The sequence below is a fragment of the Porites lutea genome, chromosome 14, assembly GCF_958299795.1.
Source record: "Porites lutea chromosome 14, jaPorLute2.1, whole genome shotgun sequence".
Taxonomy (NCBI): domain Eukaryota; kingdom Metazoa; phylum Cnidaria; class Anthozoa; order Scleractinia; family Poritidae; genus Porites; species Porites lutea.
In genome coordinates this window covers 21,884,589-21,909,816 of record NC_133214.1, presented here as the reverse complement: position 1 = coordinate 21,909,816, position 25,228 = coordinate 21,884,589, and the positions used below count along the sequence as shown (strand labels likewise).

The following is a 25,228-nucleotide window of genomic DNA, read 5'->3' as shown; positions in this document are numbered from 1 at the left end:
TAATGTATCGAAGTGCGGGAAAAGAAAAAGAGAGTCGTTGTCTTGTGTTCACGTTTTTCACAAAACGTGAAATTAGGCATTTTCACTTGGTAGTCGTGAACTGACGGCAAAGAAATGTACATAAAAGCGTGATGCACTTGCAAAGTTGTTGTTTGGTCAATTTAAACCTATTGCTTTTCTGCCCTTCTCGTTGACGTCGCCGTCGTCGTTGCTCCCTATTCATCTGTCTCTCCTCTTTGCTGCTGATTCTAAAAAAAAACCAAATCATTGTATTTTCAGAAGAAATGCGTTTTACATGCAATTTCGGTGCAAATTTTAATTAGGAATTGTGTTCATTGACGTCATAAGATTGCAAAGGAGAGCAGCTGCAACGTTCTCCTGATTGATTCTCATTGATTCCTATGAAAGAGCAAGTGTCATGACTGATGTCAGTGTTGAAAATAGCAACTCGCCCACTTCCTAAACAACAAATGCAAATTCATTTTGCTTTGTACAAATCTTACATCACTGACCACTTCTGGGAATTTGTTTTCTTGTTTCAAGTCAAATCGTGAAAACGTTTCCGCAGTCAAATGTAACTCGCGCGACCAACCAATGCTATGAACTAATAGTCCTTATGCATGTGTACGTCAGACGGGCAAATTTCACCACCAAGCCTCGTTTTAAAATCGCAGGATGCGAAGTTTTGCATAAATGAATTCCCAAGGTAGTAGAGTTGAAAAGAATACCCACGCACAAAGAGTGCGAATGCAAAAAATTTTGATTACAATCGAGATTAAAAGTGTAATGCCGTGGTGACGTTGTCTTGGCTTAATCGTGCGTAAAAAGTAAACTTTGCAAGGGTCAAACTTGATTCTACTTCCTAAACGTTGTGAGACATAAGTGTTGCATAAGCAAAAAATTGCAAGGAAAATTCCCGGTCCTTGACACTTTCACTTTCAAATTGTGTTCAAAGTTGAAATTTGCAAAATTTCCAAATTTCACTCTGTTATAAATACTGAAAAACAAATAATACGCTCGGAAGCACTTAAATTCAAAAGAGGTTTTATTTGAATACGGTATTCACACCGCAGGATTTCGTCCACAGACTCAAAAGTTAGAACCACCCAACAGGACTCCCTCATTTACTCTAGGAATGAAACTGTTAAAGATGGATGCCTAAAGGGGATCAATTAAGCTTTCTGAGAAAATGCCCACCTACCCCTCCCCTAAGCCAACATTTTGCCCTAAGTGAGAAGTAAGTGTCAATGTTAGCTTAGGGGACGGGTAGGTAGGCAGTTTCCCAGAAACGTAACTTTGGTCTCCTAAAGGAATTATCCCCTTTTAATGCTTTTAAGCTCGAACAATACCTTGGGGGTTTAATCGTGTAAAAACTATTTTCCTCTTGTATATTGTTGATGCAAAGTTGAACTGTTGTTTTGAAACCCTCACAAATGTTTTGTGGTTGTTGTTTGTACATGTATGTTAAACAATTAAGGACGCTTGGGCTATTATAATAATATATATTTCATTATTTGTTTGTCTGGCTGAAGAACGTGACTTTTCGCCTTTTTGAAAACGTATACTTAGAATTTTTGGTGTTTCCCTTTACAACTGTTTTCAAGGTCGTAACTATTTGTCGCCTACGTGTACAATTTTTATTCATCTAATTTTGATAAAAACTTACAGGAAGTCGTAAGAGGCAGCTGCCAGGTTTTTTGTTCTGTCAATGGCTTTGCAAGCACGTCTCGCTGTTAACTTCTTAATCTTTATTATGTGCCCTGATAGTAAAATTAGTCACTCTAACCATTAAAAACTTTCTTTACTCAGATTCCCCAGTTGACTATAGTACTTGCTATTTTTCATTGTGAGTAACATACCGTAAAATTCCGAAATTAAGCCCCGAGGCTTATATTTTTCAAGGCCCTTTTTGAGGGGCTTATTTTTGGAGGGGCTTATATTCGGAGGGGCTTATCTACGGAGGGAAATTTGCGTCTCAAAATCGATTGGGCTAGCCTTATAGTTGGAAGTAAATTTACCGTTTTTGCTTTGTTTTACTTTGCAATTTTCCAAGTACAAGCCCCCGGGGGCTTATATTTGTAGGGGGAGGGTTTTTGCGTTATCGGTTTGAGGGGCTTATTTTTGGAGGGGCTTATACATGGAGGGGCTTATTTTCGGAATTTTACGGTATCCGTGGAGGTGATTCCTTACATTTTCTAACTGACTTTTTTCTGCCCATTTTCGGACAGATTTTTCGCGCCATGTGAAGCTTGTACGAAAAATAGTAAGAAAACAGTAGAGGATGGGTAGCGTGCAGAGCTCAGTGCCTTACGTGAGTAAAACCCATTTATGCTTCTTTACTTTTAATTGATATACCGAGTTAATGACTTGCTAATGCACGTGATGTTGAAAATTACAGCCGCTTTTTACCGATATTTTTAAGCAATACTTCATTTCCCAAGTTAATGACTTTGTAATTGCACGTAATACAGCTGGGATTTTACTTAAGTGCCATCTGAGTTGCCTGATAGGTTCTATTGTCCTAATGGTTTTCCTTTTTTTCTTCGAAACATTCTTTTAATTTACAGACGTCGGTTTTCACTGAAATAATTTTTTGGCAATAACATATTGCGACTCGTAACACTCACGTAACCAGCAGCTATGGAAATTTCTTGATATTTTTGATATACGAACACGGCCGCTGTTTCATTGTTTTGTACACCAATCTGGCCGCCGTGACGTCAGGTGAAAAACGATCTATTCTGTTCATTAAACACCTTCTATTTTACATGCAACATTTTTTATACTGTCTCCTATACACAAAGGACCACGTTCCCGGGGGGTACTTCCTTATAAGAGGCTAATGGGGATGTGACGCTGGATGGGGTCGCATTTTCACCACTGGACTATAATGGGGTCGCATTTTCAATAGAGTCACTACAATGGGGTAGCACATTTTCGAATTTTTTTGGGTAAGGCAGTTCTTCATATTTACGGTTGGCAAACGTACCTGAGAATGTTTTTACTGTAGATGAAAAGTAAATTGTTCTTCATTCAATCCAAAAATGGGTCAATTAAAAAAATTAGAAAGTGAATGAGTTGGGATCGCGAAAGTTACAAAAGTGACTAAGGTGGGGTGTATAATTGGCCACAGAATAGACTTTTATGGGGTAGGGGCTCTAAGAGGCCAGCGGCACATACCCAGCAAAAATTAACCCAAGTGACCCCCCCCCCCCCCCCCGTGCGGGACCACGTTGTGGCACCCTGCGTGCAGAGCCTCATTTTGTCTTCTTGAGTAAGAAAGAGAAATATCGCGTCAATCCTTTGAAGTCACCGCAGCCCAGACCTCCGTACTGGTCAATCTTGTTTTCTCTCGTCAAATATGTTTGTTCGAGTGCGAGCATCCTTTTATTGATAAACCTATGGTCATAACCGAGCCAGCTGTAGCAAGCGCACGGTTATTAGGCCTGGGATCCACTGAACTTTATCCCAACAACGTGCCCGCAAGCAGCGCATGCTCAACAAAGATCTTACTCGATTCATGCAGTCTTTATTGAGTGCGCCAAAATCGAGCCAGCGAAAGAAAAGCGTTGTTAGCAGAGTGACATTGTGGGGAGTCTTGTCAACAATCCCGGTGAAATTCATAGTTTGTGGTTCCGCAGAAAATCCATGCACTGCATGCTATACTTTAAAAGCTTCTTCTTTAATATGGATTTTAAGAATAATTTTTTGTCAAGTTTATATATCTGAAGTGTTGCCTTATCAAAACTTTCACTTTAGAAAGAGTAAATTGCTTTTAAACTAACTCGTAAGAGAAATTTTACTAATATTTGGTTTGTTGACAACCGCCAAGAAGTTTCATTCAGTTTGTCGCATCATTCTGTTTTCAAGCAAAGGGAAACGAAAGTGTAGTTGTTACTGATAACTTCAGCTTTGCAAAGAATAAACTTCCTTTACAAAATAGAAATTCACTGACGCGAAATTTCCAATGTCACGGTTTTTTTTGATGGTGTAAACACAAGACGACGTTTTCTCCTTTTTTTTCTGAACTTAGATGAGGTCCATGGGAATTACTTCCAGAAAAAAATTGGCAATATTTGTCAAACCGAACAAGACGGAATAAAAGTGATATAACATAAAACGAGACAAATTCCCTTTTACAGTGAGGTTGTCCCTGCCTCTGCCGTCGTTTTTGCTTAAGCTCCCTATTACCAGTCACCTAGTGTCACGTTAGAGGTGCAGTGGGGGCATAGAGGTGAGGGGTAGGGGAGCCACCCACCTTGAAAATATAGTGTCTCATGTGCTTATCGGTGGCCCTCCGTATCCCGGTGTTTATTGAAAGAGAGAGGGAGAGGCAGAGCACCCCACCTATCCTCAAAGACACAGGGGCAGGGTGAGAAAGGTCAAGATCGTTGCAGTCAGAGTTTGCCAGAAGAGTCTTGGGCTAAATACTCTTACCAAACTATTTCCAGGAGGTTGATTTTTTTCTGCCCCGGACATTTTTCTGGCCAACCTGCTCTGCTGCTTTGGTAGCCTTTTTCAGTGAACAGTCATTGATCATTATACTTGCGTTGCACGTTTAAACAATGATAAATACGTCTGTTATTTTGTACATGTATTGCTGCCTTTCAGTTTTTGTCTTGTTGTTGGAAAGGATGCTTGGCTATCCCAGAGCTCTTAACCGTCATTAACCATTTTAACTCTGAAGAATGCTAACCAAATTTCATTCAAATGAAAACTATATTGTGGAAAATCATTGAAACAAATAGCACCTTTTAAAAGTACTGCCAAAGAGTTTCATTTAAATGGTTGCACCACATAAGTTTTAACCCACAGAATCAAAAGGTAGAACCAGATCATATATGGCTTTATAATTGACTCGGGTGTAAAAATAAGCGTGTGTGGATCAGGCTTTTAGCCAGACATTGAAAATTGGCCGTCCAGAAGGCATGTTTTCCCATTAAATTATAAGAGATTAAGTAAATTTTCCTTGTGTTTCTTCCAAAAATGGCCGTCCATAGGACGGCTGGACAGCCTTCTGGCTAAAACCTTGGTGTGGATTAACTAACTTAGAGAGATTGAATTGATTAAGATCGATGAATGGATTAGTGGAATTCGTTATCATGTCAGCAAAGAGCAAATAAGCAGTTGGCTTCCTGACACTCGGCAAACAAATCGTAAACTCAATTTGACAAGATGTGCGAATTGCTGCTCTGTACGTTTTTGATTTACGTGTATACAAAATCTTTCTAAGGTTTCTCATCTTAAGCTCTAGTTTCTGTACAGCGACCGTTTGTTAATCGTAATTTTAAGTCTCCTAATTAGTATCTATGGGCAAAATAAAGCAGGTAAGGATGAAGTCTATAGGGAAATTCAATAGACCGGTTATAATTGTGTTTTAGAAATTATTGAACGTGCGAAGTGTGTTAGTCCAAGCGACTAGTTTTTTTCACCTCTATTCAGTAAATATTGCTTGCGTAGCCAAATAGTCTCCGTACATTTGTAAGAAGTGTGAAGCATTTGAGGCTGTTTGTTACTGTCGGTCACTTTTCGGCTGCGTGACACTGGTTTGTGTATTGGTGTGAAAGCAAACTGATTTTGTTCTTGTCCTTTGTGTTCACCGTCCCAGGGTTGAATGGATGCTTAACTCCTGCGTCCCGTATGAAGTTAAATGGCCAACCTATGGAGGATCGCGCGAGAGTGGATGCAATCACAGAATCCCCACCGTAACATTCCTCCGCCTAAACTCAGCAGTGTACTGGAAATTTTACAAACACAGGAAGAAGCTAGAGATCACGTTTATTATGACGCCTTGAGACGAATCTCGGCATCCTCGAAGGTCAGTCGAATTTTCTGCTTAGTTAAATTCCTCTTCGTTTGTTTAAAGGCGTGCAAGGGTAATTATGGAAGTTGTCCGGCTTTGATAACCCTGGGTGCCAGGTTTTTTTTTCTTTCCTAATTCCTGATAGTTCGCGGCGAAGCGTGCGTGCGGTTTATTTCATCCAAGGTATCTCGAGAAGGGACTTCTGGAGTCAGGGAGAGCTTTGATTTACTCCATCTCGCTTTTAACTACACTTCTAACCTCTCGTACCTCCGTAATACGGACACTTTAATGTCTGTATTAAGGCGGAGTGTTTGACTGTAAGTTGATGGTTAGTGACTAATATAGGCACGATCTAAACCGCTCTAATTCGATAACGAGTATGAAAGCAAAGTCAGTGTCCTTTTTGTAGTTCACTTTAGTTTGCCAGAAAATAATATTGAAAGAATGAAAGAGTAAGTGTCGAGGAGACCTTAAAAAATTGAGACGTGTTTTTTAGTCGAGTATCCGGAGTGCAGAGGCATCGCAGATTGGACATTTCAGGCACTCGTGGTCATAAAAACTTCCCGCGAAGCTGTATTATTAAAGAAGAGCTGCATTGTGACAAAATTGTCATGCAGGTTTTGTTTGTATAATACGAACATTCAATTATTAAACGTTTTAGTGCAATGTGTCTGAGACTGTATTAGTTGTAAGTGACGAACATGATTGGCCGGCACTGTATATTAGTTTAATCATGATAAAATGCGTGTTGACTTGCCTTTCTTTATGTTATTTTAATTTTCTGTCTTTGGCCGTATTGTAGTTCGATTATTGCTTTTGGGGAACTCTTTTTCCTTTTCTGATTTTTTTTCTTGGACGACAAAGAATGACTTAAGTGGCGAATATATTTTAACTTCCCAACTTTGTTCAATTATTGCTTCTTTCTCGTCCTTTGTTTAATCAAACGCAGACAGTAGTCATTTCTAATTTGTCTAACATGCCAATTCCCTGATTCGATTCTAAAAACTTACGCCAGGATGTTGAACGGTAGTTTAAATATTTATAATATTTTTCAGTATTTGAAATCGTGACATAATATTTCGCCGAAAAAGTGATTAAAATTTCGTAAGGCCTATCGTAGTTTTATTTTGACAGTTTTTAGATTTGCGCCAGTTTGTTAAATTACCCTGTTTACTTAAAAACGTGTCGAAAATTAGGTTTCGTGCCAAATTTGAATCCTTGACCAAAATGTGCTAATGAAATATTTAACCGATACCTACGTGGAGTTTTAACACCGCTTAAGGATATATTAACACTTCTCATGGCTTTTTCTTTTACTAGGTTTGTATTTACGTGTAATCATTACTGAGCAAAGCGTTTTAAAAAATCTCCGCTCAGCACCTCGGTTTTATGGACAGTTTGTGGACTTCGTACGTGTAACTTTTACGTACAAAGTGAACTCTCGCCGGTTTTTCTAAACTCGTTCAGGTACGAACTCTTTGACACTAGATTAGGTGCCATCAGTTCTGGGTTTATTATAGCCCGCGAGCAAGCTCTCCAGTTTGGGCGAGCGAAGTGAGTCACGCGAGAACGCGCGAGCGAGCGGCGAGGTTTATTGTTTTCGCTCCAAACGGCAGCTCTAAAACAAAAATCACAAATGAGATTTACTTTTTCCGCTTCAGTTTCGACAATACGTTTGTCTTTCTGGTGTAAATTTGACAGCGCATAGTGACAAACCCGGGCGACGAACCCCAACAATTGTGAGACAATGTCAGTTTACAGTTTTAAGTGCTTTTATGTGAATTCTTTGGTCGTCTTGTTAACTCAGCAGTTAATTATTGCACACAAACCGATTGTGTTCCATGAGAGCTATTTGAAAAGCAGAACAATTTAATTCCCCCGTTTTGCAATCGTTTTTCTTGGATGGTCAGCGGCCAGGCAAGATGTACCTGACCCATAATATAATCATTTATTAATAATCTAAGTGAGGCTGCCCAATCTTTTTAGCCCTTAATAGTTATCATGGGCAGCCTGTACTCTCTCCATATTTTATAGTAAATTTTTTTGTATCACGTTAAAACAATGTAGGGTACAAATAAAGTTGTTGTTTTTATAACTTTAGTGTGAATAAATTTGTCCTTGTCACGTCCTGCTTACACTACTCAAACTACTGAATTTTTCAGCATAAACTGCACAGCTGCTAGTAAAACCTGTTTCAAGATAAAGCTGTCTTAGAGCGCTGCGCCTTTTAGGATGATTAGTTATACTGCACGTACTCGACCTCAATGTACAATTCCTTTTCTCTCGTTAGTCTGAAGACTATGAGCTCCTTACAGATACGGTCGCTTCGGTGTACAGACCCAATTTGGAATACCAGTTTGTCCTTTGGGCAAACAGCTTATACATTTTGCTTGCCTGGGGCCACTTCTTGCTTGTCTTTGTTAATGATTTAGTTTAAGGATGTCTTGCCCGGACGCTTATTCATTTGTTTTACTTTCTTTTTCCGGTGAACTGCAAGGATGAAAAGACGACGTAAGTGAAAACATAGTTAAAAAAGTTTTACAAAATGACGAAGGATATAAGCCCCCAGTCCTTAGGGTTATTCTGTTAATTGTAAAGCGGCGAGAGACAATCTGGTGAACTGGTTGATGGCGCAACCGTGTACGTACACCCATGAACTATTTTTTTTGTTTAGTTTGTAAGAAGTTGCTGAACTTTGTAATCATACTTTTCTCAGCTTGATAAAGAATATAAAGGCTTAGGAAGTATTTAAAGTTAACAAAAAAGACCATCATATGTTGAGCGCCCAGCCTCTAAAAATCTCTCTTCCTCTAATGATCCCTCAGAAGAGTTAGCAATGTCGATGAGTAGCTTTGGCTCAAAGTTCTAGCAGTTTATTTTGACGTTTCCAGCAACGAAACCTCTAATAACGTTACTTTGATTCGTCCTTAAGTTGGGGCTGATACAATAAATTTTCTTTATAGTTGTGCCTGTAGTGAATAAGCTCTTTTTGTTTTCAGTCATGTCAGGAATGGTGCTTGTGCTGATTGCGGTACGTTAGGAAGCATCACCGAAGAAGAAGGGGAAAGCTCATCCTATTCTAGCCGAGGCTCTGTCGTAAGATACGCCCTGTCAGTAGGAGAATCTATCCAAGAGGTTAGTTTACAAGTGTTACACTGAAACTGAAAGTTCTTATCGAATCGAGCAAAGCGCAATAAAAGCAGGCAAAATATGTGTTTTTCTAGAAACAAAGGGAACTGCTTTCTCGTTTTGGCGGTCTGGCTAGGCTTCCTTTGATAGTTTATCAACTGCAGCAGGGTTGGCTCAGTCGGTAGGCCGCTTGACTGCAGAGCGGGAGGCCGCAGGTTCGATTCCCGGGACCGGACCAACACTCAGGGTCTTAAAATAACTGAGAAATGAGGGTACTGCCTTTGCCCTGCAAATGGCTAGATCTTTGCGTAGCTCGGATGACCACGTAAAATGGCGTTCCGTATTGACTAGGAGACGCTAAAATAGTGTCCCCAATTAGTACTTTCGTGCTAAACACGTTGACACTCAAAGAAAGTCCTTTTTTTTTAATCATGATAAATTTACCCTTATGTAAGCTTGGTTAGTGACAAGGCCGTGACGCAGTAGCCTGCGAACAGCAGGGGAGAGAAGCGACGACTGGAAATGCGTCTGCTGTTCGCAGGGTATGACGCAGTTTTTGTCAACATAAAGAGCGCGCGCAAATTCAAACGTGTACACTTGACTGCTAACGGTGTTGATTGGTTTCTTGTTGCGCGCGCTACGTTTTTCCTTTGTTGCGTCACAAAGAAAATGTCCAGCTGTGAAACAAAACCAGTGCAGGTTTACTTATTCAAGAAAAAGAGAGTGTGTGTAAGAAAATAACTCAAGGAGAGAAGCCCTTTTTAACCCCTTCAACCTAAGCGGAGAAAGTGAGGTTTTATTTGTTTCTTTTATTAAGAGTACGTTATATTAGTCGTGGACACCGAAATTTAAAGTTTTAGACGTCAGTTAAGTCTTTGCAATATCTGCTATCATTCTCTACTTAATCGGAAGGCGATTTCCCGCGCCCAGTGGGGATGCCCTAATTTCTAATTTGTTTGCCTAGTTTCTGCATTGTTTTTGCTTGGTCAGAGTAAACAACACTTGAATGACTGCCTACTATTTTGTAACTTGGAGAAAATCGCTATAGTCATTTTTCCCGGAAATGTTTTCTTTCAGTTTCTAAGCTCTGAGAGACTTGTTCTTGACCCAGAGGATGATGCCTACTACTTATGGATGGTATATATTTTGTGTTTTGATCTTAATAATTTTAATTTTCAATTGAGCGTGGATCTTTTAATTCCTGATCGAAAAACTTGTAATGCTACGGTGTGTATTAAACACTGTCCTTGTTTTTTAGGGCGTGGTAGCTGCCATAGTTATCTATAACTTTTGGACTGTCATCCTTGGAATCGCTTTTACAGAAACTTCAGATGAGGTAGGTTATATAGTGTGCAACTAAATAATGCAGATATAGAATAGGTGATATAGAGTGCAAGTATACAAAGCAGTTTTCAACTTGTCTTGAGTATGGGGTGAAGAAAGCGAAACAATGAGTCTTTTACATGACTTGAGCCTTTGACCATAGGAGTATCGCTAGACCCTCAAGGCAGCTGAGCCTGAGGGAGACTTGTGGTGTGTCACAGTCCAAGTCATTGATATTTACAGGACCTGACACTACACAGTTTTCCTTGAAAAACCAGCAAAGTTGCTACCAAATCTCAAAACACCACCCGTTTTTACAGCTCTTCAGCGATTTCGTTTAAGTTTGTAGGCTATTTTGCCAAAGATACAGGGCGATACATCGCACATGTACTATGCATACTGTTAAGAACAGCCCTTCAGTTTGGTGATAAAGATGACAAATTTGAGCTGTTTTTGTTTAATCAATAAATTAACCCTCGTTTCTCTCCTTTTTTAAGTCTTTCTCTAGGGTTATCTTCTGGTGGGGAGATCTGTTTGCAGATGGCCTGTATGCCTGCGATATATGTGTGCAACTACGAACTGCTTACAGAGATGACCACGGCATTATGGTATGTAGAGTAACGATACCTTTTTTTCTCACCGTAAAAATTCCGAAAATAAGCCCCTCCAAATATAAGCCCCCCAAACCGGTAACGCAGAAAACCCTCCGTTGAATCGCCCCTCCAAATATAAGCCCCCCGGGGGCTTGTTCTTGGAAAATTGCCCTCAAATACAAAGTAAAACAAAGCTGAAACGATAAATTTACTTCCAACTATAAGGCTAGCCCAATCGATTTTGAAACGCAAATATCCCTCCGTAGATAAGCCCGTCCGAATATAAGCCCCTCAAAAAGGGCCTTTGAAAAATACAAGCCCCGGGACTTATTTTCGGAAAATTACGGTATCAGGTCCCAGGTAGAGTTAGTTGTTCCAGTTTGTCAATCATCCTCAATTATTTACGGGAATCATAGGGCTGTGGTTTGAACCAAAAAGGTTCCTTAAATTTTTTTGATCGGAAATGCATTTGTAAGAAAGCGAAGGTTTCAAGAAGGGGACCCAAGCAGAACGAAAATGTTAGTGTGGATAATTGTTCTAAATATCGGTACGTTTTTATTTTATTTTATTTTTTTAAGGTGAAAGACCCTGAAAAATTGAGCGAGAAATACTACAAAAAGAGAGGATTTAAAGCTGACATTATTTGTCTTCTACCTCTAGAATCACTATCTTCCTTACTATTTTGTAAGTATTTTAAGACAGTTCCTTATTTCCGTGTCTAGATTTTGGATAAACACTACATATATTACTGGTAAAATCTGTGATTGACACAAAATTGTGCTTTGATGTAATTGAGTGAAGCCTTCGTGATATTCTGTGTTCCACGTATATTTTGAATATACTTTGCTCTATGACAAGCAAGAGACAATAGAGCCCATACTGAAATAACAAAGCCGTGGATGGTTTGAAAAAAAAGGAGGCGCAGCCAAGGTCTTTGTTAAATACAGTCTCTAACATTTTTCCAAATTTGTGAAATAGTGACCCTTTTCCTTTAGCAAATGTTTTAAGTTTTTTCAAACAGTGGGACAGATGTCTCATTCTAGAGAATATTTTCGAATCAATGGGGGAGGGTGAAATTCTGTCCTAGAATACCGAACATTTGCCCTGTTTGAATAGTATTCTAACGATCACCGATAAGTTGAATTTAGGTTACTACTACACAGCGCTCTGCAACTCATTCAAAACAGACCTGCTTATCGCCGGTTTCACTGCTATTATAAATTTAGTTATCAAAACACCTGACTTTTTTGCTTTTCTTCTAGTTCCCTGTGATGCTAAGTTCTTACGTCTTCCCAGACTTTTGAAGTGGCACTCTGTGGAAACTTTCTTCTTGATGAGTGACTACCGAACAAGCAAGCCTAACCGTTTGCGTGCCTTTAAGCTCATTCTCTATCTGAGTGTAGCAATGCATTGGGTCGCTTGTCTGTACTATACCGTATCTGAATACGAAGGGTTGGGCTCAAATGAGTGGGTGTACGGGGAAACCGAGAAAGGAGGCGACTCATTTACCAGGTTCGATTTCAGGTTTCCTGTAAAATATAGAATCATTATTCCTCCCAATATCATCTGGCCAATTTTATTATTGAAAACCTACGAGTAACGTTCAGGAGAAGCGTGTGGCTGGTAGTGCCTACTTTGCAGGCTCCTTTACGAACGTTTGTCTTAAAATACAGAACAAATGATTTACGTAAGTCTGTTTCTGAACTAGTCATTGTCTGGACCAATAATTCCAGCATGAAAGCAAGTTATAATAATCTACAATATCAAGCGCGTAGTTGTTTCTTAATTCTGCATACGTCAATTACTTTCTAAGAGAAAATCGTAAAACTGCGTTTTTGTTATATCGTTTGGCTTGTGAGTACAAAAGGAAAATGAAATTTGAACCAAGGGTTAAAACAATTTAAGTTATGTTGTACATTCTTGTTCTTTAAGATAAAATGACAAAACTTTTGGACTCTCCTACAAACTGTAATAGAGATTTAACATTTTCATTGTTTGATAGATACGCAGGGCTACATAACTGAAGATCCACGTTCTCAGTGACAGTGTGGCTAGAAACAATCACTTTCCCTTTTTTTTTCAGGAAATACGTTAAGTCCTTTTACTGGTCGGTTCTAACTCTTATGACGATCGGTGAAACTCCAAGTCCTCAAACAAACATTGTAAGTGATTCGTTCTTTTATAGGGCCAGCATTCGGAAACTCAGCTTTAGATATTTTACGGTGGCCGAATTGCACCAGTTTCCTGCTACAAAGCTTTCATGAGTACTGTTTTTTATTGACGGTTGCACTGATGTTCTTTGTAGGAATATATTTTCACTGGATTCATGTTTCTTCTTGGAATCTTTGTATTTGCAACTGTCGTTGGCAACGTTGGAGACGTCATCAGCAATATGAATGCTCCAAGGACAAATTTTCAGGCCAGGTATCAACTTGTGTCTTACCTTCTTTCGTTTTCCTTTTTGTATCGCTGTTTTTAAATATTCTCAGTCTTGGAGTAGCTTAAGTGGGAATGGCGGAAGTGTGTATTCGCTAGGAAAGACGCGACTTCCACGGTCAACGCAATAGATGCTATCAGTCACATGAAACCTATAAACTATAAGAGGTTCACTACACAAACTCCACGGAATAGCTAGTATCTTAGTCATGCTACTCAAGCACCAGCAGTCATTGCCAGTTCTGCCCATGCGTGATGCTCTAGTATTCCTCTACAGTTACCATTGAATGTGTTTAACAGGCAATTGAATGTTGTATAATTTTATTTCAGAATGGACTCAATCAAGCAATTCATGGAGCACCATAATGTTCCACAGACGCTACAAACTCGAGTTAAAAGATGGGCTCACTACGCCTGGAGCAGGTGTGTAATCAGTGCAGCACACTGTTGCTGTAACTAGTTGGTAAAGTGGTAAAGTCACTTTTTTCGAACAAACAACACTCTTACAATACGCCTCAACGCCTTAAAGGGAAGAAAGTGAATACTAGAAAACCTTATCCCTCTTTTCCTTTTAAAGCCTTAAACTATAAAGACGATATTTAGGGCGCGTTCTATTGATCGTATTTCAGAGTTAGAATACATGGAATAAACTCAGAAATTCATTCTTTGTGTGGAAATATATGGATTAGAAGAATGTAGCACTTCAAAGGACCAAAAATTTGCGACCGAAAAGATTCGTGACAAATTTCTGCGCATTCTTATTCCGGAATACGATCATTCAAGCGCACCCTTAGTATCCTTGTAAGTTGGCAACGGAGGTACTTTTGCCGAACAAACAACACTCGTCTTGCATCAGTGCGCCAGATGCATGGCAAATTCATGTTTATGAAAATAAAGTATAGTACCATGAGGAGAAAAATAATAATCCTAGAAAATCTTATCCCTTTCTTATTTTAAAACTGTCATTGCAACTTTTTAATACGATCTTTAGCCCCCTTGTTATCCTTGTTAATGTGACAACGGAGCAGAGGGGCGTGAGTCAAAGTACTTCTGACAAAGACAATCACTTCCACGTAGGCTGGATGTTTACGTTCTTGATCATTATGCCATCAATCAGTCTTAACATGAATACTGCTACGAAGATTATGCTAACTTGAATACTATGTTAGTATTAATGCGGTGGGCCAGTCATGATTTAACGACAAAATGCTGTTGCAATTGTCTAATGTGCAGAACACAAGCCCTCGACGAGTCTTCGTCCTTAGAAATGCTTCCTGATAGACTGAGAACTGAAATAGCTATCCATGTACATTTGGATACTTTAAGAAAGGTATGGGCAAGTACCTTTAACTTTGTTTTATGAGTAGCAGTAGTTTTTTCTTTAATGGAGAATTTCAGCATTGAAGATCAGGGGGAGCACAAGTATGACATTTGGGAACAAGTGCCACTGAGCCAGCGCTTACTCTCAAAACATCTTGTAGCCCAACTTGGCCCGGTTTGTTCAAACGTCGGATAGCGTTATTCAACGGTTAAATCACGATCCACCTTTGGTACAACTTGAACCAAGACTCTTCTCAAAACTCGTGAATTTGTTTGCTTGTTTTATACAGGTAAAAATCTTTAAAGATTGTGAACAGGGTCTCTTGTGTGAATTGGTTCTTAAACTTCGACCCCAGATATTTTCACCCGGGGACTATATCTGTCGTTCTGGTGAAATAGGTAAGAAGACAGTCATTTGTTAATTTTTACTGCCCAGATTTACTGACAAGTGCGTTGCACACCTGGTCCCTAATACAAAGCCATATTTGGAGTTTGTCGACTCTTTCGATGGTATATGAAACTCCCCTTAATTCTTAACTCTGTAAGGTGAAGCTGAGTTGAGGTATCTTTTCCATACCATTTCACTAATCAAGACTGTAAAGTAATATTCTTGTTTCTTGGTGGATTCTCATAATCTTGTGAATTGATGGTTTTTCTTTTAAGGGCGAGAGATGTACATTATCAACAATGGAAGAGTCGAGGTGAGAAAATGGTTGTCTTCAGCAACTCTTTCAGTGTCTTAATCTTACGAAAGAGACATGAAACAACTCCCTAAACAGAGTTAGGGGGAGCAAGGGTGGCGCAGTAGTGAGAGCACTCGCCTCCCATCTATGTGGCCTGGGTTCAAATCCCGGCGTCGACACCATATGTGGGTTGAGTTTTTTGTTAGTTCTCTCCCTTGCTCCGAGAGGTTTTTCTCCGGGTACTCCGGTTTTCTGCTCTCCTTAAAAACCAACGCATCCAAATTCCAGTTCGATTTGGAACGCGGACACGTTTCAACGAGTTCTCATGAAGTCCTAAGTGCTCCGTGGGTAAACAAATTACTACAATTTAAAAAGGTTTTTTTTTTGTGAAAATTGTTTGTGAATTTCTGTTGTGATAACCTTTGAGGCCAAAGTTGAGCATTTGACCTTTCAGTCAGTCCATGTGGCTGGCCGGTATCTACTTACCTGTTGTCAATCAAATGATCACCTAATCAATCACTTGGACAGTCAATCAATCAGGCAGTCAACTGGTCAATTAATCATTCAATCAGTTTGTGTTTTAATCACGTAATGATTTATACTTAATTAGACAAGCCCAAAAGTGGAGCTCCCGTTCACGAGAAAAACTACTATAATCACGGAATACTTGAAGTGTTTCCAGTCTAATTTGACTCCCCTTTTCTTTCAACTTTAGGTGGTTATAACAGACTGTTCTACCAATGAGGAAGTTGTCGTAGCATCTCTAACGGAGGGAAACTATTTCGGAGAAATCAGTTTGCTGCGACTCGATGAGGGAAAAAACAGGTAAACATGCATTCCATTTCTTAAGATTGATATCATCTGCATCAATCTACTTTCAGTCTTCTTCCAGTTTGTCCATCCGTGCCTCCTTTGTATTTGTTGTGTCATTTATACCTAACTCTAACTGTTAAGCCCCGATATCCACATACAAATTCTCCAAACTGATCTCCATACATTTCCTTAAAGAATTAAATGAGAGAATTGAATTACAGATCCGGGCATTTTCTCTTTGGTGATCATTTTGTTAATTCTCATAACTTTATCTCTTGGCAATGTATGGATATCATTTGGAGAAAATTGGTGTTGGTCACCACTGGGACTTAAAGTTAAGAAGCCAGTCTTACTATTCTGTGTTTTCTTTACAGGCGTTCTGCTGATGTTCGGTCAGTAGGATACTCGGAACTGTTATGTCTATCTCAAAAGGACTTGATGGAGGTACTATTTTTAGGCGTAATATTCAATATTTTTCAAATAAACTAGTTCGTCCCGATGCCGATTTTTAACGTAGTAAATGACGAAGCATAAAGAACTATTGCGTTTTGAGATCTGCGAATAAATCCGCTAACTTGAAGCCAATTGGTGTCTATTATTTTTAATTTAGGCTTAATGCAATTTAAGCTATCTGCCTGGTGTCGTTTACATTATTTGGCAAAAGCAGAAGGTTGACCCATTTTAGGAATTAAATGTCACTCTCTACTCAACTGTGTTAATAAATGGGCACGATTTGTTTATTATTGTAGGCTTTAGAGGAGTATCCTGACGCCAAAAAGGTTCTCGAAAGTCAAGGGCGTGACAGGTAATTAGAGTGTTGAGTTGATATTGATTTGTATAAGGTAAGGCCAAGTGGTTTATATAAGTCAGACAAAGTGAACCGCACAAAAAAACCCGGTGAATTTAAGATGAAGGATATATGTAATGAGAACTTTAAGAGTAGAACATTAGGTACTAGTGTGAGAGTTTTGTCAAGGTTTCAGAACGCAGATTTTCTACTTTTTAATTTGAAAATTCTTTTTAAATTGCAAGTGTTCCAACCGAGATTAGACTGTTTTAGGATCAAAACTATGGTTATTGATGAAACACTTGACCAAAATAGACAACATTTATCGATTTGCGTTCACTTCGTTTTGATTGGAAGCTACCATATAGAAAACATTGCTTAGTCAGCTGCGTATTATTGTTTACTATTTTCTCTTTTAGATTACAGAGAACAAGAGCAGAAAGCAGTCTTTCAGTTCCCGGGCCTGGTGAAGCAAATAATGAAAAACTTCATGATTTGGAATTTAATTTTGGTAAGCTGCTGCTTCTGCTGCTTGTTCTTTTATGTTAGATACTGAATTGGAAGCCTGAAAGAGAATACTCGTTCATATGCAGCGTACAGTTTCTGCTTTTCTTTGTTAACTTTCTGCATTTCCACGAGGTAGGTTTGTTATTTTCTGTGCTGAGTATATTATATAATCATAGCTACAAATTAACTCCCTTTAAACGGAAATCTCATTAACATCGAGAACTCCTTAAACTGAACATCCTTAATTCGTCCCTCCAGTTATCAGATTCCTTTTCCATTGACTCTATAAGGCGGGTACTTCTCTTAGACCGACACGTGTTAGTAGACCCACCAAGTGTCCGTCTAAGAGCGCGCTTTTCTTCTTCTTTTTTTCATAGCAAGGGAAATAAACTCCATCAAAAAGCTCCTGGAGGAACTAAAAGAAAACAAACAAGAGGTAAGATGCGTTCCTTTAATATATCGCCATCACATTACTCGTTTCCTCATAATATATCTCATTGGTTTGGAGTGTTCTATCGCTATAGCCTACGTGTAGCCGCACCCTCCCTCTCTCCATTTTTACTTTGTCCTCGGGGGGAGGGTACGGCTTCACGTAGGCTACTATTGCTTATACCTGCTCTTTAGTTGATTCACAGGAGTTCGCAAATACTTCAAATTTAGAGTCTTCACTGGCCCTCCTTTTAAAAGGAGGCAGCGTGTCCGAGTGGTCAGTGCGTCGGACGCGCAGTCTGGTGGTCCCGGGTTCGAGTCCAGCTCTTGCCACTTGCTGGATTTGTTTTCGGTAGTGCCGGGTTCAAATCCTCGGGCACGCTGATAACTAGGAAAACTAGTTGCCCCCTGCCAGTTGAGGTTTTTAATCCGGTTTGGATTATTTGTTTCCAATAAGTATTTGAGTGGAGTGCCTGTAAACTAGCTGGACAAGCTAAGTGCACTTTCCACTGTAAACAAAACTTAAACCCAGTCCTTTTGTAGTACAGAAGAATTATCTTTGATTTCCGAGGAGGTAGCGTGACCGAGTGGTCAGGGCGTTGGACTTGAAATCCGGAGGCCCTGAGTTCAATTCCCGCCCTGGCCTCTAGCTGGTTTTGTTCTTGGTAGTCCCGAGTTCAAATCCTCGATCACGCTTGTAAATTACCAACTGGTTTGCCTCCGGTCAGTTGGGTTTCTTAACCTTGTTATGTTTATTTGCTCGGCCCCTTACACAAGACAGTCGAATCTCCACGTGCGACCACCTCCCTTAAGCGACCACTTATCCAAAACACCAATATTTCGCTGTCAAAGCCTCATAGTGGGAACCTCCAGTAAATGACCACCTCTCGTGAGCGATGGTAACCTTTTGTAGGTTGACGGTTTTAGAATTTTCAATTGTGTTTAATCTAAACCAAATGCTTTTTTCGCCTTTCTTGTTGCCGTCGCCGTCTTCGTTGCTTAAGCTCCCTAATAGTCCGTTTCAACTTCTGGTTTATATTTCCAGTGCTTATATTTGAGGGCACAAGTTCTTAGACAAGGGGAAGAGCTCTGCAGAATTAGGCAACAGGTGGCTATTCAAAATAGACCTCCCAGTGGTGGTAGAAGAAAGAATAAATCAAGTGGTGATATACAATCTGGGGAAAGGTTGATACAGCGATTGATTTTAGCAGCTAAGCTCGCGTCGGTAAATTTGAAAACTTCTCAAGAGAAACACTCGAAACAAGCTAGCGAGCAGAAGAACGAATTCGATAATGAACGTAAATCCGAACTCAAGGAACATTTAAGGATTGCGGAAAATGTTCCTGATATATATCTTGAAAGTGATATTGATGGACTTTGTTATCTGGGACCTCGAAGAAGATCCTTGAAAGATGACAATAATAACACTTAACTGATAACGACAACAACCTAGACTGTTCTGGACGTTATCGTAACCTTCTTAGAATAAGTGGAGATGCGCGATGCAATCGCCATAATGCGAAAACCCTTCACTAAACCTGGATTAAGGTTGTACCTGCTTCCAAGAGTGTATAACTCGCTTGTGAGATCACGTGTTTGTTCGGTGCGTTAGTGTGTTTGTGCCTTTCGCTTGTGTCTTGCTCCACGAAGGGAGTCTTAATGGATTGTTGTGAAACTGATAAATGCAAGTGGGACATATGGAAATATGACAGTATTGAAGAAGCATAGTAAAGTTAAAGCCCTCTTTACGGACACCCCGTGTCCCTGTCCCTGGGGAAAGAAAGCCCTTACATTTTCTCTCAATTGAACCCTCTTAATACGGACACTTTCAATGGCCCCTCAGTGTCCGTAGTAACAGGGTTTGATCGTATTAGATTCAGGTTAACTGCCCACCTAACCACCCACCCCTCCCCTAATCCAACGTTAACACTGTCTTCTCATTTGAGAGAATCCTCTACTGACAATATCCTCTGTGAGTACAAATTTGTAACCGCTGTCGTGGGGAAGGGGAAGAAAAAGAAAGAGTGAAATATCGATGAGTAACTTTACTCTCAGGGAGTATTTTCAATGAAATGGAATTACTTTCAGCATTTAATAGCACGTCCCACGTGTCAACGCTGCTAAAAAGCCGTCCTTTGATTGAGTAACTATCTTTTGAAACTTCCGCTGATATTCACTTCATTTTTAAGAGTGCCTATAAACAAAAGGTCTCGTATGTGTCACTATCTTTGGACTTGTAATCCTTTCTTTAACCAAGAATATCTTTGCCTTTTTAAAAGGTAGTTTCAATCCTAGCTATTTTTAAAGTGAGCATGCAAGAGTGCTGCAAAGTGGTTCATTTGAATGGTTACGTCGTAGGGTTTGGTCCACGAGCTCAAAAGTCAGAACTACAAGCAAATCAAATAGCACCAAGGGAATGTCCGGGGGGGAGGGTACTGCCATATAGACAAGACAAGACAATGCTTTATTTGGAGTCTTATACAGTCCTATATGGGATATATAAGTATGTGGCGCTGTGAAGGGTATGATTTTCAAGCAGTTTCCTCCAGGATAGGGAATATAAATCAGAACATTTGGGTCTAGAATAGGTATCATTTTTCAGGAGACTGATTAGACTGCAAGCAGTCTCTTTTTCTTCAGATTTAGTGAGAGCAATGTACGCTCGCGGAAGCGGCAAAGCCGCGAGACGCGCGAAACGAGGGCGGCAGCCTCGTTCCTCTCCCGTCTCGCGCCATTAGTCACGCGCGTGGCCATTTGCGTGTCTCGCGTTTTGCTCGACGGACTACAGAAAAAAGAGAGACTGCTCGTAGTCTAGAAACTGATCAGGTGGTTGAAGATTTTATCTAGAACAGGGAAACAGCTACTCTAGGATAGGGGGGATTTGGGGAGGTTACTCTAGTACAGGGTAGCAAAATTTAGCTGAACTAGCTCTGGTATGGGTTAAGGGTTTCAGGGTCGCAGCGGCACATCCCCACGCAGAAATTCCTAAAGTGCCCCCCCCCCCCCCCGGGGGTGAATGTACTGCCAAAGAGGTACTATTTCAATGGTCTCGTATAAATAGGGTTTGATCCACAGTCTCAAAGGTTAGATTAACATAAAACCTCATGCACCGCTCCGCAACTGAGAGGGATAATTGAGTGCTAAAATAATCTCCTGTAGTTGGTATAAATTAACCGCCCACCCAGACTTGCCAATAACATTGTAGAACAACCCAAAATGTTCCTATCACCTGACGTTTTCAAAAAATTAAGTAAGACGAACGTCTTTTATCAAATGTTAGTTAATAACCGCTTTGACGCGTATCTGAGAGATGACCATTGTCGAGTCAATTGCTATTCAAACTCTTTCAATAGAAATTAAATTCACTGTGAAGTTGTTTGCTTAAACGCACCATCAATACCCTGCCCATTATCGCATCTTTTGTGAAAGAACTGCTCCAACCAGATGCTAGTGTAGTGGAGAGCACTCGAAGTGACTTGTTACCTTTCACTAATGTTATCGTGCAAGTGGTATTGAAATATTAGTCACTCGAGTGCATTTAACGAACAAGCAGCACTTCAATGTTAAGATTTCCGAGATAGACCCTCTTGATTTTTAAGGGTTATTAATAATTGATAAGCTAAAATCTTGGAGTGTAATGCTTACTTACTTGCGATGACAGCTTAATGGAAACGTCCGAAACCAATCAAGCTCTTTGCAAACAACTCACGTTGTTGCTCTCACGGACCGATTTTGACAGAACAAAAGAAAACTTTTTGGCGTGCTATTTTAAGTGCCGTACCCAACACAAAGCAACGTAAACTTTGTCAAGAAAATCATCTTTTGAGTATTCACGAAAGCATAACCCTAACAAAACTCTGTATGATTCGACTGCGTGATGGGCGTTAAAACGTTTGAAGAAAAGCAATTGCGCTGAATAGTTACAATAGAAGCCCGACTGAGACGGTTTAATGGACGTGTGTAAGCAAAGCTTGAAAGGAAAATTGAACCCTATCTGAAAGAGCGCCGACTAATCAAACACAGATGGGAACGCAAAACTCCTTGTAGGCTCTAAATCTCACATAACTGAAACGAATGATCAGATGTGGGTTATCACGAATCACCACATTAGTGTTTAGATCCTCCGCACCAGGCATTGCCTATGGGGCTTTGTTTTGTGCCCATCAGAACGAATTAGAATCAGCTTATGTAATCCGTGTAGTCATCTGGTGCTAATAAAAGCTGACAAGAATATGTATTATGTGTAAATACACTTGAACTAAATAAAATTCACTGTTCTCAAATCAATTTACTGAAAACTATGCCACACGATAAACAATTGCCGGAACAGCCGCACAGTGAAAGTAAGAAGTGGCGGAACAAGACATGACCGAGTGGGCCAAGAGTTTTGAACAGCGAAGTTTAACCGGTAGTAAACCTCGCCTTGCCTTTTCGATTGATAGTATTTTGGGAAGAAATGATGAACCCGCGCTCCTTCCAGCGCAGCATGTTCGAACAGAGGCAAATGAGGCAAATGAAGAAGAGCGTAGGACTTGTCAATCAGCTGCGGTAGTCACCGAAGGCTGTAAAAGCATTGCCCAGTTGCCCTGGTTGTCTTATACACGTTACTCACCTCCTAAACTTCCGAGTAAGTATAATTCACTCATTGCTATTTTGAAAGTTAGATATGAATTACTAGATGTTTGCGCTTACACTGAACACAAACTTCGACATCGCCCAGTTGAAGTTTAACGTTGTGCGGTTTACTGTTTGACTGAGAGCCATGATTATACTTTCACATATTTTGCCTGGGTGCAGATAGCAGGTAGCGTAGAGTCGGCGTTTCCTGAAGAGAATCTTGCGACTACCTTCAGCTGAAGGTCATCCCTCTCTAAAAACGCCTACGTGGACAACTAACCTCAGTAGTCGTTTTTAACTAATTTTCTTTCGTTTCTACCTTTAAAAAGAGTTTGTGAGGTGATAGTCATAAATTTATTCGATAATTATTATCCATAAAGCAGTCATGTTTTTAATGTTCCAGTAATCTATTTTAATGAATTTAACATCACTTATCCACTAGAAGCAATTTAACCCTTCCACTCGCCAAGAGCGGCCAATGACAAAAAATCCACATGTTTTTAAAATTTCATAAGAAATAATTCGTACTATAGAACAGTTCTGCTAAAGAGGTTTTATTTGAAGGGTAACACCATAAGCTTTCGATGACAGATTTTAAGGAGTAGTGATCCTGCCATAAGTTGGTCTAGGTTTAGTATTTTGTATCATGACTTTCCGACTGGACTAAACACTAGAGAGGAAGTACTCCATGACAAAAGCTTTGGGGAAGAAAATAAGTGGTCTTTTTAGAGAGGTTAATCCTTTCACTCTCAAAAGTGGAAAAGTCAAATTTCGCAGAAAACTGCAAATTTTATGATCATGTAAAGGCTGAAAAACAAATAGCACCATGCGATATTACTGCCAAGGAGGCTTTATTTGAAATGTTACACCTCAGGATTTCGTCCACAGACTCAAAAGTTAGAAACACGTTACAAGATTCCATCATTTACTCTGGGAGTGAAAGTGTTAAAACAACTGTGATTGTACCCGCCTTGATAAGGAAAATTGCCCCCTGTAAAAGTTACGGTCAGTAGGGTTCGATTGTAGTAAGTAACACATAACTTTTACTTTCAAGTCTAAACGCCATGCATGATATACCCCATGATAGAAAAGGCCCTAATTTTCTGAATTACTTAGGGTCGAAAAGAAAGGCAAAGAACTGTAAGCGTCGATCAAGTGGCAGCCCCAGAGTGCCTTTTTCCTCTGCCCAGCTGATAACTTTGGAACAAACATACACAGAAAATCGCTACCTCTCTGGACCACAGGTTGCTGAGCTGGGAGCCAGCTTGAACCTTCCACATCACCGTATAAAGATATGGTTTCAAAATCGCCGTGCAAGAGAGAAGAGAAACCAAGAGGACACTCCAGTGAGAGCCAAGTCAGAAGAGTGCTCAGCACAACAGCACCAATTTGACTACACGCATAACACGCCCTATTGTATTCCTTTACTCTCGCTGGGTACAAGCTTTCCTCTGAACTATTTTTTTTTGCAGAATTATTACACTTCACACTGCAATATCCTCAGCAGATGTGTAAACTTTGACGTTTATTGTCGGTGTGAATATACGGATTCTTAGGTGTAGTAATGAGGGAGTGATCACTAGCTCAACAAGAGCGCTTAATCGGTGTTATTGTTACAACTGACGATATTCTACATGTTCATTAACCTTCTGAATCGAAGATATTTGATGTTGTCACATGGCTTAGTTAATCACCACTCCTCAGCTAAACATGTTTCGCGGCTGTTTTTGCGTCGTTATGTTAGCGGCTAAGTTTACTAAGGAGTGCATGGTAAAATTTTTCAAATTATCCGTCAAGAATGAATATTTTCAGTTAAGTAAAACCTAGGTGGTATAGAGGTTAAATTGACAGTCAACGTCTTGCGTGTGGTCTGTGAATTACATTTAGCTCTGTATTAAAAGGAGCTCTTTTGTTTTCCCAGACTCTCCGAGGAGGTATAGAACTACAAGCCTTCGCACCTAAAGAAAAATAACGCTCTCTGTCTGCCCCTCTTGCTATGTCAAAACAGACATGTTAAATTATGACATGATAGTAGCTTTCTTTGTCTGAGTAAACCCAAAGTAAACTTCCAGTCCGGGTTGTGAATGGTCGGGGGCTTAGCGTCGTTTGAAGCCCGCTGTATGTTTTGAGTTTTTTTTGATGCCACATGTTCGGTTGAGCATGTCCTGAGTGATATATATCTGACAGTTATAAACGCTGTTTGTTTAGTGAAAGCAGGAGGTCGTGATTAGTTCACAATCGAAAACGCGTCTTTCTCTAGTCTGTTAGGTCCATATTGCAACAACAACAAAAAACAATGACACCACAGCAATAGCCTTTACTAAACAGAAATTAATGAATGTTTGAGTTAAACAGTAAAGCTTGTGTTTTCCTTATTTTATGCTACTTTCTACAGTGGCTACAACTGCAGTACACGTATGTATTTTACAGAGTGCACTTCCTTTTCGCTTCGAATGCTCCGTCCACGTAATATGGTTTTATTTTTAGATTTTTTCCTTAGATAAACTCCTTGGTTCGGCGATGACAATTGAATGGAGGGGTTTCAAATGTACTTTCCCCTAGCTGATAAAGACTTGGATTATGGTAGGTAGGGACAAGGGTGACAAAAGCGACAACAGGGAACCTATATGATACAGGTTAATTATGTCGGCTGGTGCTGTGGGGTATAAGGTGAATTTATGTTTCAAGTCTGGGTCAATGATATCGTTCGAATAAAGGGTACTGTGGTGCTGTCTATCATGCATTACAAGGTGGCTGTAACTTTCCCAACCTTTGATGAAATCCTTGA

At 39.9% G+C, this 25,228-nt stretch overlaps 2 protein-coding genes across 2 annotated transcripts; both read left to right on the top strand.

Moving 5' to 3' along the window:
* The first annotated feature begins 5,125 nt into the window (after window positions 1-5,125).
* Window positions 5,126-19,532, top strand: LOC140923901 (cyclic nucleotide-gated channel alpha-3-like). The gene is made up of 21 exons (XM_073373923.1): window positions 5,126-5,327; window positions 5,609-5,818; window positions 8,301-8,314; window positions 8,812-8,938; window positions 10,010-10,069; window positions 10,191-10,268; window positions 10,753-10,863; window positions 11,427-11,532; window positions 12,111-12,360; window positions 12,932-13,010; window positions 13,154-13,272; window positions 13,615-13,707; window positions 14,518-14,614; window positions 14,895-15,003; window positions 15,268-15,305; window positions 16,003-16,112; window positions 16,475-16,544; window positions 16,850-16,905; window positions 17,307-17,398; window positions 17,772-17,830; window positions 18,869-19,532. Exons 2-21 carry the CDS (start codon window positions 5,651-5,653, stop codon window positions 19,253-19,255), a joined length of 2,223 nt encoding a protein of 740 aa, XP_073230024.1. The 5' UTR covers window positions 5,126-5,327; window positions 5,609-5,650; the 3' UTR covers window positions 19,256-19,532.
* Window positions 19,533-20,977: 1,445 nt separating this feature from the next.
* On the top strand, window positions 20,978-25,005 carry LOC140924574 (homeobox protein MSX-2-like). The gene is made up of 2 exons (XM_073374594.1): window positions 20,978-22,450; window positions 23,557-25,005. Exons 1-2 carry the CDS (start codon window positions 22,189-22,191, stop codon window positions 23,994-23,996), a joined length of 702 nt encoding a protein of 233 aa, XP_073230695.1. The 5' UTR covers window positions 20,978-22,188; the 3' UTR covers window positions 23,997-25,005.
* The last annotated feature ends 223 nt before the right edge of the window (window positions 25,006-25,228 follow it).

Bases quoted from the DNA above. Each gene is read 5' to 3' on its own strand.
- LOC140924574 (XM_073374594.1), top strand. From the start codon at position 22,189: ATGACCGAGTGGGCCAAGAGTTTTGAACAGCGAAGTTTAACCGGTAGT. The intron at 22,451-23,556 runs GTAAGTATAATT...TGAATTACTTAG, and splicing joins CTCACCTCCTAAACTTCCGA to GGTCGAAAAGAAAGGCAAAG.
- LOC140923901 (XM_073373923.1), top strand. From the start codon at position 5,651: ATGGCCAACCTATGGAGGATCGCGCGAGAGTGGATGCAATCACAGAAT. The intron at 15,306-16,002 runs GTGAGAAAATGG...TTTCAACTTTAG, and splicing joins TCAACAATGGAAGAGTCGAG to GTGGTTATAACAGACTGTTC. The intron at 17,831-18,868 runs GTAAGATGCGTT...TTATATTTCCAG, and splicing joins TAAAAGAAAACAAACAAGAG to TGCTTATATTTGAGGGCACA.